This window comes from Lissotriton vulgaris, chromosome 2_1 (assembly GCF_964263255.1).
Source record: "Lissotriton vulgaris chromosome 2_1, aLisVul1.2, whole genome shotgun sequence".
Classification (NCBI taxonomy): Eukaryota; Metazoa; Chordata; class Amphibia; order Caudata; family Salamandridae; genus Lissotriton; species Lissotriton vulgaris.
This window is the reverse complement of record NC_141687.1, coordinates 1528450260-1528471246: the sequence shown is the minus strand read 5'-3', so window position 1 is coordinate 1528471246 and position 20987 is coordinate 1528450260. Positions and strand designations below refer to the sequence as shown.

At 42.7% G+C, this 20987-nt stretch overlaps 1 protein-coding gene across 3 annotated transcripts in view; it reads left to right on the top strand.

The window, feature by feature from the left end:
* ZBTB16 (zinc finger and BTB domain containing 16) overlaps positions 1–20987 on the top strand; it is a 334219-nt gene that overhangs the window by 8931 nt on the left and 304301 nt on the right. For all 3 annotated transcript variants that reach the window (XM_086957389.1, XM_086957388.1, XM_086957387.1), the window contains exon 2: positions 2175–3495. In XM_086957389.1, the coding sequence (XP_086813515.1) occupies positions 2249–3495 (1247 nt within the window). In that variant the 5' untranslated portion in view covers positions 2175–2248. The remainder of the gene's footprint in view (positions 1–2174; positions 3496–20987) is intronic.

Here is a 20987-nt window from a genome sequence, read left to right as displayed (position 1 = left end):
TCTGTTCGCTTTACACCATTCCTTTCACACCCTCTTCTTTCTTAAGCACTCTGAACAACATTAAAATGCTGTCTAATTATACAAAAATATGCATACTTTGATAAACTGGAGAGGGGGCTCTCAGATGAACACCAAAGCCAGTCAGTGAGTTATGTGCCTCAAATGCACCTCTACCTCTCTCAAGATCTAAGAAGGGGCTACCCCCGAAATTCCTCCTCACTCCACCCCCAAGTTACCTCCTCACCTGGGCCGTAGACTATAGACTCCAAGTGACACCAGAGCCCGGACCCCCTAGGATGCTTCCTGCCCCTCCCCCCTGCAACCCCACAGTCAATACTGGATACCATAAGAGTGTTTATTTTAACATCATCACAAATAAACATGACAAATTGACATTACTTATTTTAACGTTGTATAATCAATATTCACACTTTTAATATTGGCAGTCATAAACACTCAGCCTTATCACCTGACTTCATCGTTTATAAAACGTTCTATCGCTCCAGCAGCAAGGGGCCCTCTGGCTCTCATCTCCCAATTGAGAACCACGCAAGGCGCAACCCAGCTGCATCCTTGACAGTGAGTCCCAGCCTTCTGGTCCTTGTCTGCCATTTTTGGGGCCCACCCCTCTACCACCAGGCTGCAAAGGAGCCAGGGCCGGACTGGGAACGAAAACCGGTCCTGGCAAAGTGCTCGGCCAGCCCCGACTTACCCCCCCCCCCCATAGGGGGGGCTGTTGTGGGGTGACCGAGCTCTGTGCCAGGGCCGCTTATCGTTGATTTTGTTACAGGGCCGATTTTGCAGCTATGCTGCATAAACGGCCCTGTAACAAAATCGGCCCCCAGGGGCCCCAAACCGGCCCCCACCCTTGCGGCGCACCGGGGGATTGCCCAGTGCCCGCAACGGCCAGTCCGTGCCTGCAAGGAGGCTCGTAGGGAATAACCAGGGGCTGCTGCCCCATGCCCTAGCTTGTGACCTGGCGCCCTTGCCTCCCCAGCCGGTGTCCCCCTTCTCCCTGCGGAGAGCTTACTGTCTCTGTCCCTCAGTGCTGGCCTTGGGAGTATGTAAGAAGGACTCCCGTTAACCCTCCGAGTTAATCTTCTGTGGCCTCTTTACCGCCACCGCCTACTCCCTCACCCCAAAAGCCTAAACTCAGGGACGGGTGGGTGGGAGTATGGGTGTCCGATCACTTCCTGCGGCCGGCGCGGGGAAAAGAGAATGAAGTCTGTGGCCCCTCAGTCTAAATAGGCCACTCACTCCTCCCCCTCCCAGTGCTGGTCCCAGCTGGAAACACTTCACTCTGTGACCCGAAAGGACTTCCCTTTCTGCCGGTTGCAAAGCGGGCTACCCTGGCCTATCTAGGGGGCGTGGCGGGGATCCAGGGGGCTGGGCCCTAATGGCGTGCTTACTAACTCTCGTGCTTTCCTTATTTCTAGTCCAGCAGTGTCCTGCTCTTTCCTACCGCACATGTTCTTGGTCAGCTGCACCACTTCAAACAATGCCCCATACCCTCTCATTATAGCCCTGGCTGGACGGTGCTTTCCTCACTCTGCCTAAAGCTCTGATTGTGGTTGCATACCTATTAATTTCCTACCTGATACTGCTCGCTCTCCCTGTCTTCTTTCCAGGTGATGATCTTCTTGAATTCTGGTCTCTTGTTCATCTCCCCTTCAACTCAACACCTCATTCAACCTCAGGGAAGATGGCCATTTTTTAACTATGAAGTGGTCTTCTCCATCAACATGGCACGACTGGGGCCCATAAGATGAGGTTTGCTAGTAACCCATCTGTAACTCTATGTCCTAATAGGCCGTTGAAGTACTTCCCACCATCTGATCCCTCTGCCGTTCCTAGGGTTTGTCCTGCAAAAAAGCACCCAGCATAATTGGTGAAAGAACCAAACTTTTTGATGAATATGACTGAATACTGTAAAAATCTGTCTATGCATTTAGTCCAATAGTGGACAATGTTATCTGTTGAGGAATATTGTGGCCTGTGTATTTTCATAGTGAGTTCATATACTAGACATAGGCAGATTTCCATAACAAATGAATACGTTTGTAGGTGCATGCTGTCCACATCTTGAATGAAAACTGTAACTCGTGTATAATTGAGTCATCGTCCATGACACTAAGTCTAATGTTCTCTCTCTTCTGTGGTTTGCTTTGGGACAGGTAATCAGTGCATCACAAACCGTTCCACATTGACAACAGGAAAGAAAGCCTGATGACTCAGTCTCGGGAGTGTTATGGATTTGAATAACATGGGTGTGATCCAGCTCCAGAACCCCAACCATGCCACTGGGCTCCTTCACAAGGCCAACCAGATGCGGTTGGCTGGAACACTGTGTGATGTGGTCATCATGGTCGACAGCCAGGAGTTTCACGCCCACCGGACTGTCTTGGCTTGCACTAGTAAAATGTTTGAGATTCTGTTCCACCGCAACAGCCAACATTACACCTTGGACTTTCTCTCATCCAAGACGTTCCAGCAGATTCTGGAGTACGCCTACACGGCCACGCTCCAAGCCAAAGTGGAAGATCTGGATGATCTTTTGTACGCAGCAGAGATCCTAGAGATTGAGTACTTGGAAGAGCAATGCCTGAAGATCTTGGAGACCATTCAGGCTTCCGATGACAATGACACTGAAGTCAGCATGGCAGATGGTGGAACAGAAGATGAGGAGGACCGGAAGACAAGGTTGATCAAGAACATGCTGATCTCAAAGCATTCCAGTGAGGAGAGTGGCTATGCAAGCTTAGCCAATCAGAGTTTATCAAATTCTCTGGTAGAGCAGAGTCCCTCTGTTTCAACGTCGTTTGGACTTTCGGCCATGAGCCCTACCAAGGCTGCAGTAGACAGTTTGATGTCTATTGGACAGACTTTACTCCAAGGAGCTTTACAGCAAAGCGCAACAGACTTGCACTCAACAAGCAACCAGCCTCCAGGACTTTCAGATATGAAACCAGAAGCTATGCAGGTGGACGAAGCTTCCTCTAACCGAGGAAGCCCAAATGCAGAACCCAGCACACCTAATGGGGACAAGTCTGATGACAAATCCAAGGAAGCTCCGGGCACCCCCACCCGTAGTAGTGTGATCACCAGTGCCCGTGACCTTAATATTGGTCGAGATGAGACTGCACCTGACCAGCCCCCTGAGTCAGGCCAAGGGTTTTTGGTTGGTCCAGAGCATTCATTTTCTCAAAGTGAGAAACAATTGAGTCTCTATTCTGTCTTACCCAATCACAAAACAGACTCCATGATCAACATACCATCCTCCATGGCAACCGCTCTCCATATGCCGCCATCGCTGGCGGTGTCCATGGACTTCAGTGCCTATGGAGGACTTCTCCCTCAAGGTTTCATTCAGAGGGAGCTTTTCAATAAACTGGGCGAACTTGCCGCCGGCATAAAGAATGAAAACCAAAGTATTGGGGTGCGGTGCAGCGTTTGCGGTGCAGAACTACCAGACAATGATGCAATAGAGGAACACAGGTAAGACTATCCTTATGGGTGGTTAGTATTGTATATTTCAGCAGGCACATGATTGCAATGATGTCTATGTTTTTTTTAAGAGATCTGGGTCTCCTTTCAATTATTTTGTGTAGGAAGCCATCTGGTTCGTTGAAACAATCATCATTTTGGAGGCCAGCTATCTAGCTTTGTAGATCAAAGGCATCAAATTGTTAGTACTGGGTAGACACAAGACATCATTATGTCTAGAAAAGCACATCTCTACATCTTAGATTAGAGTTGAAGCACCATTAACCTGTCCACCGGCAAGTCGAAGTATGCCCTTGAGGTGTGTTCCTCTGTTGACTTGCTAGATTCATACATTGAATTGTCTGCCGCTTGAGAACATACCGATAACAAATGTTATCAGAAGTAATTAAAGATTGCTTACCCCATGACCATTGGTTTAAATGGAGGTTTAAATGGTGATATACTGTCAGGTAATGAGTACCTGCTCTGCTTTAATTTGAAAGCAAGAGTACCTGCACTTTTCATGAGCAAACTGGTACTCTGGGGTATTGAGTACCTGCACTTATATATTTCCATTTCAAGAACTGCCCATTATGTGTTTTTTGTTGTTGTTGTTTTTTTTAAGATAAATTCTGATTTTAATGGTTTCCTTTTTCCATTACTGCTGTGTGTCACTGCACCTCTGTTATTTGCATGTATGACGTGGCTTTTGTTGTATTTGAGCGAGTACTGGTGCACCCAAGTATGTTACTGACTTTATCTGTTAACAGTTACGGTACGTTATCCAATAACCATAGTATTGTATTACATCTGACTCAGGCATGAACATCCTTTCTCAGAATTCAAATGAGCCCCCACACCAAACACAAATAACCGGGCCCCTTTTTGTCTCACTATCGAGTAGTAGCCTGTCTCTTTGTAATGACGAACCAGAGACCCTAACAGCCTAAAGGTTTGACAAGGAGCATTTATGCTTTGGTTCTTTGGTGCAGAACCTTCCAGAATTGCTGTGCACTTGTGGTGGTTCGGGGTTGCAAAGCCACATCCTGGTTTAACCTATATCTAAAGCTGGAGGATATGCACAGGGACTTCCCCATCTGATGCTGAGGAAGTACACACTGTCTTATTCTAATTGTGTTCATTTATCTGAGATCTTGTGACCTCCTTCTAAAGAAATTATCGTGGTCAGCAGTTTGACGGAAGCGTGCGTTCGGACCTTGCTTTGAGACCTATCCTCATTAGATAAGAAACTGAAATTGATGTATTTATTCTCTACTTGTTCTTCAGTCCAAAAAACTTGAAAAGGACACTAAAGCAGTTGTGTTGAATGTTCCCAGATGAATGACCGCCTCCTCAATCGAACATCATAGTGGTGTCATGTCATTCATGGCCAACCTCTGTCACATCGTCAGTTGTATGACACAAAGAGACATCTATCATTGCTTCTCGATTTGGCGTAGGCTAGGGAAAACTTTATAGTGCACATTAGTTGAGACAACTAAAAAGAAAGCACTAGTTGTTCTTTGCTTGTGCGAAAACACCATACTCTCTGGCTACATCGTTTGATTGAAGCCAAGAAAATAAGTTTTGTTAGCTTCAGTAGCGGGAGGCAAAGTGAAAGCATATTACCAATTCAAACAGCTTACAAATCTTTCCGTTAGTTTAACCCAGGGAAAGAGCTAGAAAAGTAAAGGAACCTATATGGGCGCTTTGTTTGGTTAAAATAAAAGAAAAAGACCTTGGTGGTGCGTTGGGTAGGAGAAAAGGTAAGATGGCTTTGGAGCTTGTCAATTGGGTGAAGCAAGGAGGCATGATTTCACCCCGCCAAATACCTAATCATGCTTTCTTTTCCCTCCATTGAGCCAAAAAGGTAATCTAAAACGGTATTGGCACTTTTTTGGGGGTCAAATAAAGGTAAAGATTGAATGCCACTTCATGAGGATGGGAAAAAAGAAGTGGTTTATTTATTCAAAGAAAATCTTTAGGGATCTTTGGTTGGGTGAAGCAGAGAACCTGTTTTACCCAAGCAAGGGTGTAATAAATGTCTGTCCATGCTGCACCCAGTGGTAGAGCTACTACATATGTCCACCCTTTCACCTGAACTAAATAAGCATTGGCAAATCCAACAGGTCTGCTCTTAAAGGATTTCTATTTTTTGTGTTTATTTTATGTGCAAATATATATGCAACAGGCAAACACAATTTGGCAATACTATAAATGTAAAGCAGTGGCCCAGCAGCCCAAGCACACCAGCAATGGCACTGAAGTGCACTCTTTTTTGGGCGGCTGATCACATGTTATCGGGCAAAATTCAGTTGTTGGCTGTACAAGAGTGTCCTTGACTGAAGTAGAGTGACCAATTCCCCCATGCTGCAAACTGTGATGGACAGAAGCAAATAAATGAATGACATTTGAACATGCCAATGGACGAAGACAGTTTACTTAAAGCCCATGTATTTATGATATTAGGTATGAATGTGTATTACTTGTGACTAGTGAGAGAGCTAAAGCGCTCTAGGCCAGACCTAAAGCGAGCTGCATTAGCAATTCACTTGGGTAACAGAAAGCGAAGGCTTTAGTGTCAGTTTGTAGAAGTGTGGCTAACATTATTCCTTAGTGGCAAGCAGTTTGAGCCAAACGCAGAGCACATTTCAGTAGTATTTTGGTTTCGTTAAAATGAACAGAGGTTTTAAGTAGTAATTTCAAGAAGCATTTACTATATATTTGTCCTCGACGTAGCCTTCTGTGCTACTTCACAGTGAAAAAGAACAACATTATTTTTAAGTTTGAATGAAGACCATGTACAAAATAGATATTTCATTTTAAATGTAAAATAAGTCTGTTTTGCTTATTTAAATAAAAAAAAAAGGAAATGCTTTTGGCCTTCAAGAATACAGCTGGAGTTAGTTGTTAGTCGTTGTAGCAAATCCCCATAACCCAAAATGTATATGAAATTAATATTATTTTTTACTAGTACTGTTAAATTCGGAGAAGTACTTAAATGTACCTCAAACAATTAAGGGGAAATAATTAGTTCTTAATGATTTATTTGAAAAAAATGAAAAAAACGGAAGATCCCTACATTTAAATGTCCAAACTACCAATTGTATGAGATGTCCACACGAATATGCTTTTTAAGCATCTGCTTTCGTAATGCACTTTATTTTACATTTCCTTATTCATAGCAGGAGAAATCCCAAAATGTTGTTAATGTTTCTCTAATTGCATGTGATAGTTACAAATGTTCTCTTCCAACAAATATAGTGAATTTTATAGTCTGTTGAAAATTGACTCACAAAGGACATGACAACCAAAACTTAATATATGTTTAGATCGATAAGCAATCTATTCTACTTATCGCTAGAAGAGATATTTATAGAGGTCCAATGTATCCCTGAGTGGGCTAAGTACACGTACGTTATAATAAATGTGCGAACCGTAATATAAAACGCAGACACTTATTCTTAAACATCATAAGCTAGTTCAACAGCATTGATAATCATTTCTGCTAGAGGTGGGCGAGCCAACAAATTAACAGAGAAAACCAAGCCAGAGCCAAGCCAAGGGTCTGGTTCGGATGTTAGAGCCTGTGTACAGGCCGTGCCCTTAAAATGTGTTATATAATCCATACAACAAACCATGAAAAATTTGATAAAGTCTCTTCAAAGTTCAGAAAATTGTGTTTCTTTAACATTTAGACGCTTTGACATTTATAGGGCACATTATAGCACGCCACTGAGAAGTACATGTTAAAAGTGATAGTTTTTGTTCAAATGGTAGTCTGAACTCACATATTCTAAAGTGCTTTCATACACGATCATTAAGAAAAAAGAGTTTTGGTGAAATAAAATATTTGCCTAAGACCAAACAATTCAGGCACAGAAGCAGCGATTCATCCAGGTTTTCTGGTATTACTCTGAACAAATGAGCCAGTAAATGGGTAACTCTTTGTCTTACCTCATGTTAAGGCTTTGTTTTTACCTCTAAGTGCATTCTTGCGCAGTGTTTAAAATATAGAGCAAACTCGCCCAAAGGTATTGGAGTGTTTTACATCAGCACCAGTTACATTACACATGGTTGCATGCATTGTTTATAGGCATAAGGAGATTAAGTGATTTGGCCAAAATCACAATATGTAGAGCCGACACTGAAACTAGGACCTGGTTCCCAAGTTCCATAGTTGGCCATATGGGTGCGGCTACTTTACACATCTCCTACGGCACGTGTAAGTACTGGGAGGATTATCTCGCCCAGGCAGTGAGTGGAGTGAGGCACGAGGCAGGGATGCTCCCTCTCCCCGCTCCTGTTTGCCCTGGCCATGGAACCACTGGCGAGCGGAGCCAGGAGCGGCCAGGACTACCGGGGCCTGGAAGCAGCAACAGGGCAACATCACATCGCACTTTATGCGGACGACCTATTCATATTTTTGCGCAACACGGATGGGGAGCTGAAGGGCGCGCGCAGCATGCTAGATGGGTTCAGCACCATGTCAGGCCTCAAGGTTAACTGGCAAAAATCCAGTCTATACCCACTGGCACCTGATACCCCCCACCGCTCACGCTAGAACATCTGTGCTGAGAGCCTAATTGCCTGCAGTACCTGGGAGTCAAAATATACCATAGGGCGGCAGACTTACTAGACGGTAACGTGGGAAGAGCTATGAGGGCGGCAAAAGCAGCAATGGTCTTCTGGGGAACGCTTCCGCTGTCCGTGGCTGGAAGAGTGGCTGTCCTGAAAATGGTGACGCTTCTGCGCTTACTATACTATTTCGGAACATTGCTGGTATGGGTCCCACGAGCAATGTTCAAAGAGCTGGACTCGACAATTACATCATTTATCTGTGGAGGCGCACATACTCCATATGTTTTGGAGCTGTCCCACACTGCTACCATTCTGGGGGGAAATCAGAAAGACAATAGGTGACCTGATCGATAAAGAACTCCCACAGACCCCAGAGCATTTCCTCTTAGGGTGGTTCCCTCACACGGCCAGAAATAGAGTGACAAGCAAGTTTCAGGACCTTGCGTATATATTAGCTAAACGAGAAATAGCCAGGAACTGGAAAGCCCCAGGCGTACCAAGATTCACCACTTGGAGGAGAGAGCTAGAACGATGGGCGGGGGCGAAGGGGCGACTACTACTCCAAGAGGCCAGAAGGGGAACAGGCAAAATGGAAAGGGCCAGGGCCTGGGAGGACCTTGTGGGGGAACTAGTGGCAGCTGACAGACGCTAGCAGCGAAGGAGACGCCTCGAGGGTAGCAACACCGGTCCCAGACAACGGGCAAATAGAGCAACTTGCCCTGCACACCTAAAGGCCTTTATTTCTGCCTACCTCCTTGTACATATCATCTGGACTCCACCTATTAGCAGGCAACACAAGGGGGGGGGATAGTTTTGTTATGGAACATTTCTGAGGGAAAATATACCACGATTGAACCAGCACAAATGTACTTGCATGTGTATGTGTTGCCATAGCACAAATGCCAATAAAATATGGTTAAAAATAGTTCCATAGTTGGCCATGGTGGCCATCACACCACATGACTGATAGAGTGAGGGAGGCAGAAGCCACAGAAAAGTACCCAAGCTCAGCCAGTGCCAGGCTTCAGGGTGATGCATTGCACGAGCTTTCAGTGGCTTGCCCACCACCAGTTTCAGCTTGATGCTAGTAATGCTCGTATGAATGTGGACAATACTTACAACATCCAAATGAATGAGGGGAGAAAAAGCCATGAAAAGAAAGACAAACAAGCAGGTACTTTATAGGGTATCGCCAGCTGTAGCAGTTGAGATCTGTCTTAGTACATCAATGTTTCAACCGAACACACAATTTGAAGGGTCATCATCCGGATGGAAAGTAACGTGGAAGCAGCAGTAGCAAAAAATTGGAGTTACCTGTTTGGCTGAAAGTCTATTGAATCTTATGTGAAAAAAGTCAGGCTCTTGAGAGGAAAATAAGTCTCCTACCTAATGTTAGATGAGACCCATGCATTTAATATGAGCAACAGCAGTGAACGAAATGCCATATGGAGGAGCTTGACATAAAAAATCTTAAGTCAAGCATGCCATACTCTGGGGGTGACTGGCAGGGAGAGTCTGCACTGTGCTATTTGCTAGATTCTCTTTAAAGCCCTTGCATCTATATGTACATCATACATTACTCTAAGTTTAGGATCGATATAGGATTCTTTTTATTTCATTAAAAATCTGTAATGACTGCATGGCATATTATCAGTGTAGGTGGCACGTTACTGCTTACCCCTCAGAAGTTCTGGTAATGGTCTGAAAACTTGCCTGATTATGTTTGGTTATCTTCATTACAAAAAAAATCATACTATTCCTAATTGGTGAAAGTGGCTAAACCATGGAGGTAGGCAATTTTCAAAATTAGAAAACTTTTCTAAAATCCCACATTTTTGCTTTCGTGGTTAGATTTTCTTTTTTTAACTCTTTGCCTTGGGAGAGTAACATCATTAGGGCGCCAAGTGCAAACGAACACAACTTGTACATTTATCCATGCATTGACAAAGTTGAAAAGGAAGAGTTATTGGCTGGAAGATTTTTCTTGTGAAATGGGGCCATGCTCTCTTCCCCCCTACATCTAATCAATGAGGACACAAATAGCAGTGCCAAATTATTTGTGATCACATTCCAGAGTCGCCTCGATTCTGCTACACACATGCATATAGAAGCTCAAATTAATACAATGTTGAGTAGCACTTCGAAAGCAGTAGAAGTGAAACTCTCATTCAGTTTGTAAGTTGAAGCCCATGTAGCTGCTCAATAACTATTTGCATGAATAACCCTCAGTTTTTATCTTACGAGGCAACAGTATCTTTTGTGGATTTGATCTCCACAAATGTAGGACGTCCCAGCTTGGACAAGTCCTGTGACATCCCAACAACCACACTCATCCATGTAAAAAAGGTAGCTGTGGGAATGGAGCGAAGAAATCCAAGATGCATAATGTGATGTGTGGATGAATTGCTGAATACTTTCATGATAAACACCGCAGCTAGATTTTCAGTATAACCATTGAATGTGCAAATGAGTCCCTGCCACATTCACTGGATGTAATTTAATCGAATGTATTTATCCCGGCCCAATGGCGTGTTAGGGTAAAACTGGGAATTAAATAGGCATACGGCGTTGAACTGATGCAACCCTGGTTTCAGCGCTGACCTGTTTGGGACCGTCGCATGCTCAAAATTTGGGTTTTTGGCATAGCCTCGTGACACCCAGCCTACTAACCGTCTAGTAGGGCACTGGCGCGGTGCCACTCTTGGCTGCATTAGTGCATGCTTAATTCTCCCACCCAGTTTGCAGTGCCACCAAGCAGCTGCTCCTGCAAACAGCCAAACTCCCTGTCTGTCACTGGGTCTGCTTAATTAGGCATTCAGATCACTAATTCCAACAACAAATGTGACACTATGCTGTGTTTGATCAATTTCAGCAGTTTATTTCGGGTTTGCTTTTAGCACTTTTTTTCACCACGTCTGTTTACTTGGCCCTCCGTAATTTGTCTCCAGTTACAGCGAGGACATTTCTCTGACTTTTTCAAGCCAATTTCTAATTTCAATTGATAAATACTGTGGGAGGGATTGGCGGGCCCTATTGTCTCAGCTGCTGAATGTGAAAGAGCACTGATCTGAAGAGGGAGCGGAATTGTGTATGCATGAGTAGATGTGCAAATTTACAAGCACATCCAAATGTATGGCTTACACAAGAACATAGAAACGAAAATACACTCACAAACAGACTGCAAGGTATACATGCACACATCTCTTATTCACACGTCTTGCACCTTGGGGTATATAAATATGCATAAATAAATTGCTGCTTGTATAGGCAGTCTAGCCCCCACCCCTCAGTGCTGTTGCTGTCGGTAACCACCTAACAGTGACTTACTGTGGAACCACCTCTGCTCAATTGTTTTTGCACAACCCCTTTGGTCAGTGGCAGAACACAAAATGATGGTGCCCAAGTCTCTTATATTTCACAGGTATTCCTATTCATAGACCAATGCCTGAATAGGGGGCCCTGTGAAGGGTGGTAGCCCCCCTGTTTAATACAGGGGCAGCAGCGACCTACATTTGGGGTCTACATTACACCCCTGGTTTGGGGATATTAGGAGTCCACAAATTTAAGCAGTAGTGTCATATACACATCACATGTGCCTTGTACCTTCAAATGAAACTGGGAGGTAAGGATGGCATGTCTTTGTGTAGTCTGACTGAGAAACCACAGTCCGTATGGTTTGAGGTTATGATGTCTTGCATTCGAGGGAACGTTTCTGGTTGGAATAAATACATTAGGGTGGTTAGATGTGCATGCATTTATAAAGAGGGGTCAACCACCCAGATGACCTGGTTGGATAAAGACTTGTGTCATATTTTGTTCAATTCCTTATATGCACCATCTATGGTCGTTAGTGGAACTGAATGTGAGATGCTGATGAAGAAGATGAGAAATGGTGATAAAGGTGTGCCCTACAGTGGGTCCAAAAGCTCTTATTGCAATCTAACCATAGTTTTATGGTAGCAGGACATTCTTTTTATGCCATTGTTGTGGAAAATGTAATTAAGCCGTAAAACAGAACATGTAACTGTGGGAAAAGTCTACTAATCAAGGACTAGGAAGACTGTGGAGAGTTGGACTTGTCCGAGAGAAGCATCAGGAGTGGCTTCAGATAGAGTTGTCAGCTTGTGGTCAATCAGTAACTAGACAGAAGGGCGTGGGGCAGAATTTGTAAAGTAATTCTAGTGTGAGAGCAAAGACAAAGCTAGAGACTAAGTTGCGGTAACAGCAGGCAGTATATTACCTGCAGAGATGGATTTCAGTGAGGAGGTCAATATGTTACAACTCACTTCTTGCAACACAAAAGTTAGCAAGACGTTTAATGCATCAACACAAAAGTCATACTCTGATGGAAAACTTGGTGCACAACTTGTGTTCAAAGATGGGGGTGAGAAGGGTTGGGTCAGTGGCCATCTTGTTTCTTTTGGGACTAGTAGACTTCTGTTTTCACGACTTCTTGTGCACAGTGCTTCATCCTCGTCAAATAACTCTTGTCATTGTCTGATGCATCGTCTCAACACTTTTTCTTGATTTTTACCACCTTGTATCGTAAGCACTGAGAAGTGGATAGAAAACGAAGTGCTTGCATCACACCAATCCCATCAAATTTATAAAAGTAAGACACTGCACCTGTTCCCTTATCTGCAACAACAATGGGGTGAGGGGGTGTAGTCTTACATATCTCTAAAGTTTAGAATTAAATGTCATGTTTTATTGGGCATTGAGGTCTGACGTTTGTAAGCTAAAGTGTGTGGAACACAGACCTTTTTACAGTGAGCACACCCACATTCAAGTGATTAGTTCAGATTTTTTTTTACATAGCGCATCAGACACTTTGCAGCAATTTTGATGTTGATTTGTATGAAGGAGTACACCTTTTTCTGTATTCTGCCCTCAAATTTCTTTACTGATAACGTTTGTGAGTTCGTGTAGAGTTTGTTAGCAGTGTCAAAAAGCATGCAGTAAGTGGATCTGCACACTGAAACTACGTTGGTAGTTGATGAGGTGGCAAGTAGTATAGGTGCAGTATTACCACTTCACTGTCAGAGAAATAATCCATGATTTTCTGTACCAATAAAAAGTTGTTGGTTACTGTGCACTCTTAAGTGCAGCAAATCATGAATAATTGCGACTTCCATGTGTCACTATATAATTAAATGTACATTTGCCATAATATTACTGCAACCAATTGCACTAATGCCCAATTCCAAAAATTGCTTTACTGTAAAGTCGCAAAGGTCTCTAAATGCGGGCATGAGCATTGTTAGATGTGTGTTGTCTGGAGGACGTTTGAGTGCACCAGAGGAACGAACAACGCCCTAAATTGACCCGCTGGTGGCTTTTGATTTCACCAGGTAAATTTATGCTAAACCATAGCTTTAGGCGTATTGTTATTTATTTCTGACTAGCTTACCCATCGCGCGTTGCTGCGATCTGAGAAGAAAGGAAATTTAAGGAAACTTGTTATGATAACATTCAATTTACATTGTGACATTTTTATTGAAACTTATTCATTTTAATATGGAAAACATTTTAAAGTTTTGTTTTAATTCTGTTTATTTATTCAAGTGCTTGTGGATACATGGTATTTTTTGTTTATCCGTCTGGTGCGTACACGAATAAATCAGAAGTTTTTCCGACGCGTGAGCTAGCCACATACAGTTGTCCATGTGAGAAGCACGGATTCTCCAAATCTAGTCCACACACTTGCAGTGATTGTCCTTGTGCTTTGTTGATGGTCATTGCAAGTATTGGAAAGATTATGAGGGCCCTGGGGGTGCGGGGGGCCGATATTCAACACATTTTTTTTTTTTTTTTGCCAGAAACCTTCGCTGGAGTGTACTCAACAACTTCCCAAAGTTTCATGCCGATCGGATGAATGGTGTAGTAATGCATAAAGGACAAACAGACAGACATACATTCGTTTTTATATATATATATATATATATATAGATAATGGCAGCAAAGCCACTGCAGTTTGCAAAATTTGAGTTTAACGCGTCAAATGGGGGCAAAAAAATACACCAAAGGTATGCCAAGAAATGTCATGAACGTTTTGGTCTTTCCATGTAGTTTCAGTCACACAAAATGCTCCAAAGTTGCTGACACCGCAAAATTCCCTTGAATTTCACGAGATGGAACAGATTTACAAAATCCGCAGCAAACCTGATCTGCACGTGAAAGTAACTCCTCTGTTAGTAGGTCTGGCGTATTTCATGTTGCAGCATAATGTTTCACCCAAAAGTATTGCCCACTCCTCTGTAGTCAATATAAATGGAAACTGCCCCTTTCACTGTCCTGGTCACCATTCTCCTGGAGCCCAATGTTTATTGAGTGTTCCCTGAAACCAGATGCCTGCAGAAGGCGAACAATGGCCAGGATAGATTTGCAGGCCGCCCTCGGCGGGGTTAGGAGGCCACCTTCCCAAGCCCCCAGGTTCCTTGGTGGACCTCGTTAGCACCACGACCACCAACTGGCCTCTAAGCCCCCCTAATGGGATCCAGCGGTTGCCCCTGCCTAGCCGGGGAAGGGTCTGCCACAGCCAGCCAAGCCCGAAATACCACATTAGGTTTATGTGTAGGGGGAGCCGGTCTTGGACAGGAAATGAAGGTGGCCTCCGAGATCCAGGCCAGCTGACCCTGACGGGACAAGCCTCGAGCTGCCGACAGAGACCCCTGTCAGTGCTGCCGGCCACGGCAGGCCCTCTCTGCTTTCTGTCAGGCGAGTTCAGGGCACCGAGCGCCAGGGCCTGTGCGGGGCTTGAACTTTAGATTTATTAATTGGGGAGAGTTAATTATTTCCAGGTCTCTCCTTTGCCCACATTTCCCACCCCCATCACTGTGACCTTAACTCTCCCAGGATACATGTAGGAACTGACTCATTACAGATTTCCCCACTGCACACTTTTTTTTCTTCCTATTTTATGTTTATTCTGCCCAGAATATCTGCAAATTAAAGTGCCTTTCTTTGTTTTTAAATGAAATGCCTGAATGCTACCCATTTAACTTACAGTTTGAGAGAATTCCTTTACAGCAGTTTTTCTTTAGTCGTTTATATTATTCTACAAATCATTACCAGTGCATCTGAAGTAACCTTAAACTAACCAGCAGTGTGTGCCGGCAGCAGTGGTAGAGAGAGGGTCACTGAAAACGTTCTTTTTCATTTGGAGAGTTAATACCACACGTGGTAAAACATACTGCAGGATACTTTATTACCAGTTACCTCTGCATTCAGTTCCACGCCTTGCAAAGAGGCATAACTTGGTTGCACCATACATTTTTCCAATTCTTAAATTCAGAATATTGTTGAGTTTTTCCCCACAAAAATTCTATCAGGTATTAATTAACTTATTGCTTTTAAATTCATTGTATTATGCTTTTATGATATTTTTATATCAAAATAAAGCCTTCAATCAATCAATAATTAACTTGCAAATCGTCTTTGTGGGTAAGGTGTGCATTTTTGCACTGGTCGTAATCTTGATAGGGGTGAAAATTCTTGTTTTTGCCTATTAATGAATCTGGGCATATTTGGAAGTCAGGCCTCACTGTTTATAGTAAACAGAAATACATTGGTAAAAAGCCACAAAGATGAATCATATTATGGGATACGACCAGTGTTAAGACGAGTTCATGGTGGAAGAGGAAATGAGTACAAAGATGAAATAGGAGATAATTGTGGTAAGCAGCGTTTTTAGGTTTTTCTTGAGACTGTGATTAGATTCTCTTAAAATCTTCTGTGTACAAAAAAAAAGATTGAAACGGGCATAGAGCGAGCCTCCCATTATTTTCGACGTGTTGGCTTCAATGTAACTCTTGTTTCCTTGCTTCTTTTTGGTCAGCTCCTCCTGCTTCCTCACAACGCTTCAGTGTTTGTCCCTGCTCTGGAGCATGGACCAAGTACAGCTTCCTGTTTGTGGCAAGTGTTCTTCCACTTGCCGTATACTCCCCCGGGTATTTTTGTTAAGGCCATGCACTCTATTAGAGTGCATGGCACTCTGCAGTCTGTCTATTTCCCCCACCTCTCCTTTGTGTGGCTTGTCCCCCTCACTGTCCATTGTTGATGCTCCCTCCCTCCTCCTGTGCAGCTTGCTCATTTTGCTTGTCCCACTACACTATTTCAGAAATACTGCACAGCAACGCGGACTGCTGTCAACATGGTTTGAAGATAAAAAAAGTGCTATGATGCACAAAGACTAGCCACGTCATAGCACTTTTTTTCTTTACTTTAAGCCATGTTGCACCATATCTATACAAGCACTGACAAAGACAATAGATCCTACAAAGGCAAAACCTATTGGCTTTGCCAATGCTTATTTTCAACGAGTTGCTGTATGTGTGGGACATTTGTAATTGACTTTGGTATGTTTCAGAGTTCTAAACTGACCTTTCTGAATATAGTACGCAAGTCCTTGCATAAGATCAAAGACTGTAAGAGAGATTCCACGTGAGGTAAATTCAATACAGCTTGCTGATTCACATTGTACTCTTTCAGAGAGTGTAGTGTAACAAGCATGACATCAAAAGCGAAGAATGTTCTAGAAATAAATACATGTAAATGGCCATAAAAGTGTTGGTTCACTTGCATATTCTCTTCTTTAAAGATTTTTTTAACTTTCTTTGTGACACCGTTTCTTTTGCATGACATCACCAAGTCAGTGCATGATACCACTTTCCCCTGTATGACGTACAGATTGCATATGTGACATTACTATCAATAATGGTTTGTTCAAAAATATAGAACCAGGAAAGGTACAATTGATTCAAATTTGAGTTGTGAATAGGGAAATGCAGAGGGAGATGAGAAATCTGCAAATAACGCTGCAGAATTGAGCACGTATATGTAAATATGGGGGTAGGTCTTAGTTTGGCTGCCTAACCTACCTCTGTTGCAAGGACTGAAAAAATGTATTTTGGAATCTGTGAAACATGAATGTAACGCACTACTCTTAATGCCGTATACCTCACTGTTCTGTGACTGGTCAAAAATGGTGCCTGTTTTTAAGATTGCCTCGTACATTTTTCTGCTGCTCCAGAACTCTAGGCACTCTACTCTTAACCACTCCACTCTGGGCCACTGCAATCAATGCTACACCACTCCACCCAACACCACTGAACTCTTTGCTACTACTCTATGCCACTTCATTCTACACTGCACCACTATACTCTACCCTGCACCATTGCTCTCTACTCTACTCTGAAACTATTTACTCTATGCCACTACACTCTCCTCCCCTCTATGCCGCACCCCTCTACGACTCAGCAGTGTATGTTATGCCACTGTACTCTTAACCACTGTACTTTACTCCAATGCACTCTACACCACTTTACTCAAACCAATACACCCTATGCCACTGCACCAACGCCAACTACTTTGCACCACTGCACTTTACCACTATACTCTACAACATTCTACTCTATGCCGCTGCACTCTTGCACTCTACGCCAATACAGGCTATGTCACTCCACACCATTGGAGTCTGTCACTGCACTCTTTGCCACTCTAGTCTACTTTGCACCACTGTACTCTGTCACTGCACTCAGCATCACTCTATGCCCCTGCACTCTATGCTGTATGCCTCTAAGCTCTACGCCACTGTGCTCTACACTACTGTACCCTGCACCACTCCACTCTATACCACTTCACTCTACGCCCCTCTACTCTGTGCCATCGCACTCTATGCCAATGTACTCGACAGCACTTTACTCAAAACCAATGCACTCTACACAATCTACTTTGCACCACTCTACTTTACTCCACTTCACTCTAGCCCACTCTGCTCCACGATAATCCACTCTATGGTGCTCTACTCCATTAAACTCTGATCCACTGACACTCTAAGACACTACTTCACTCTATGAGGCTCTACGCAACTCCCTCTACGCCACTTTACTCCACTCTCTCTATTCAATGACACACTACTCTCTGATAAAACTATGCCACCCAGCTCTCACAATCTATGCCACTCCGCTCTGACACTCTATCCCACACAACAACACTCTACTCCACTATATGCCATTGCACTCTTATGATCTACTCTGCTATATGCCACTCTTCTCCACAGCACCATGCCACTCCACTCCGACACCGTACTCCACTCTGTGCCAGTCAACTCTACACCCTTCCACTCTGACACACTACTCCCTCCACAACACTTCACAAAACTGTACACTACTCCATGACACTCCACTTCAATCCTCTCCACAACACTGAACTATACTGTACGCAACTCCACTCCATTCCAGGCAGTGCCACTCTCCTTTACCACATTGACTTTTAGCAATGCTAAACAGCAGCCACTCTGGTGTACAAAATAGCTAAAACAGGCTACCTACTGGAGGAAATATGTCAATTGCTGGATCTAGAAAGGACTTTCCTGCCTTGATTCTTTGAATTTATTTTGGATTCACAGCACAATTAAAAGTCTGACCAAGTGAAAAAATAGAATTGTTCAGCATTTCATAGAGATCACTCCCTCCCTCCTTTAATAATAATCTGGATTCATATTTAAGTCATGTGCTAGTTGAATTTATTTCAGTTTTATTGATTGCTATTTGTTTTTATTTATGAGTTGTAGAAAAGTGATCATGTAAATGATATTCCTTGTAGATGGCTCTGGAGGCTTATTGATTCATGCAGTACTTAGAAAGTGCATCCATTGTCCAGTTTTATACAAGCTCTACTCTCTCCTGTGCGTTGGACCTTTCAGTGAGCCCAATTATCGGGTCTGGTTTGACAGGGCCCGGTCTACCAATTCATTATCTATCTACAGTCACTGAAAAAAACGAAGGTTACATGGACTTTATAGGTGGGCTCAGACTTCACTCGTATAAAACGAGATAATTCAGCAGTTATAGTTATCTGAACTAACTATAACTTAGGCCCCCATAATGTACTGCTTATGACCTCACATATTGCATCACTCATGACATGGTCAATTACATCACTGTTGACATCATCTGGTGAGTGTGAGTATAATAAATATATATCCATATCCAGGCCACCGGAAATCCACTGCTTTCGCAGGCGTGTGCTAGTACTACGTGAGGGTGAACTCACTAGGGCTTTGGCTCTGTCTAGAGTAGAACTACTCCATTTATGCTCTTGGCTATTTGGTATATCATTCTGCCTTGCATGAGGAGACTGTGTTACATCTGAAAAGTAAATTTAGTCATCACATTGTTTTCCATTTCATCTCCTGTGTGCATTCTTTAGCAAATGCAATTGTCTTGATACATTTTTTCCCACCAGAGGTACAGCCAATGTGGTCATAATTTAATGTAGTAAACACCATGTGGGCATGCCAGGCATGCAAACAGTATTTGTGCATATATGTATCTACATGCCTTAGCACAATAGAGTGAGTCCTGTTGGGTTTGCCAGTGCTTGTTCCATTAGTAAATTTGATGTCTTCGGCTTGTGAGCCAGATCAAACTCTAATTAGACTATGATGAACTTCTTTATCTGGGTCAGCAGCCCCATTAAAGGGGAATGCTGCTGTCAGGCTGTGTACACTGTTGGGTGTATAAGAACAGGCTATTGTTATTAGAACTTTCCAGCCATTTTACGAGGTGTTTTTTTTCAGAAAAGTGGCAATAAAGTTTAGCTAAGTCATAAAGGGAATTAGATTGACATTCCCGCTTGCAGAGACCGGCCACCTTTTGTAATTGCCTCCTTCCCAGCACAGAGATGGTATTAGGTAGCATTTGTTGCTAGATATGACTCTTCTCTACATAACTACTTCTGACAATTATTGACATTAAGGTCTGGTGATTGGTCTGTGCGACGACCCCTGCGACATTTCTGATTGCTTCCATGTGAGCTGGCAAGAGAGTCTTCTCAGCTGAAATGTTCATAAAAAAATACAAGTAACAAGATCTAAATAAACACACTTTTTACAGGAAATGGCTCTTTAACTTGTGAAAGGCTGTGTGTGTGTGTGTGTGTGTATATGTACGTATATGTGTGTATGTGTGTATATATATATATATATATATATATATATATATATATATATATATATATATATATATATATATAATATTAGGAGGGGGAAATCATTGTTCATGGAGGAAATCATTTTCAAAATGGTACACAAATTATTCTGATTACATTTGTGTTCTTCATTTTTCCTTTCAATGACCTGTTGCTAATTTTCTGAATAGTGTTGTACATTCATCCTGGTAACTAGAACTAAAAGACCCCAACTAAAAAAAAAATAGAACGTGGTGGACTTTGCATTCCTTTTACTAGTATGTAACTTTATTCCAAAAACATTTTTGATCATGTCAGATTTTTATGTGACTTTTTTCCAGTTGTTGTGAGTTCCGAAAGTGCTTTCTTTTGCAGCTATGGACTGCTAACATTTTACATTTTAATTTAAAAAATGATCAGTAACATTGAAATCTTGTAGTATTAACGAAAACAATAATAATGAATTTCAAATAATGATCTTGATGACCCGCTCCTTGAATATTGGATTGACATCAGTCGTACCCCTTACAACTGCGATATCACTTTAACTTGCCTCAAATATTGAACGCAGTTAAAAGTTGGATCATGAAAACAAAGGCATGTGTAGTAAAATAAGGATTTTTCTATCATTCCTGCTTTTAACAATAGATCGTTTCATGTATAACATGTTGTTGTTTCTTCTTGAGCTGAGCATCAATGTCTACATTTTTTTTAAAAATCTGTGAAGCATTCTTGGATTTTAGCTGAATACTTTAATCATATTTGTTTGACTCTCAAAATAAATTTTAAGCAACGGTTATTGTGCAACTCCTAAGAAAGTGTATTCCACTCTCTTAAATATACTGTATGCGCTGGTGTGATATTTACATTTGTAGACTCGAAAGCCTTGAGCCGAACACCATAACTGCAGGGGCAGATGCATCGCAGCATCATAGAATTGCACGGTCTACCTA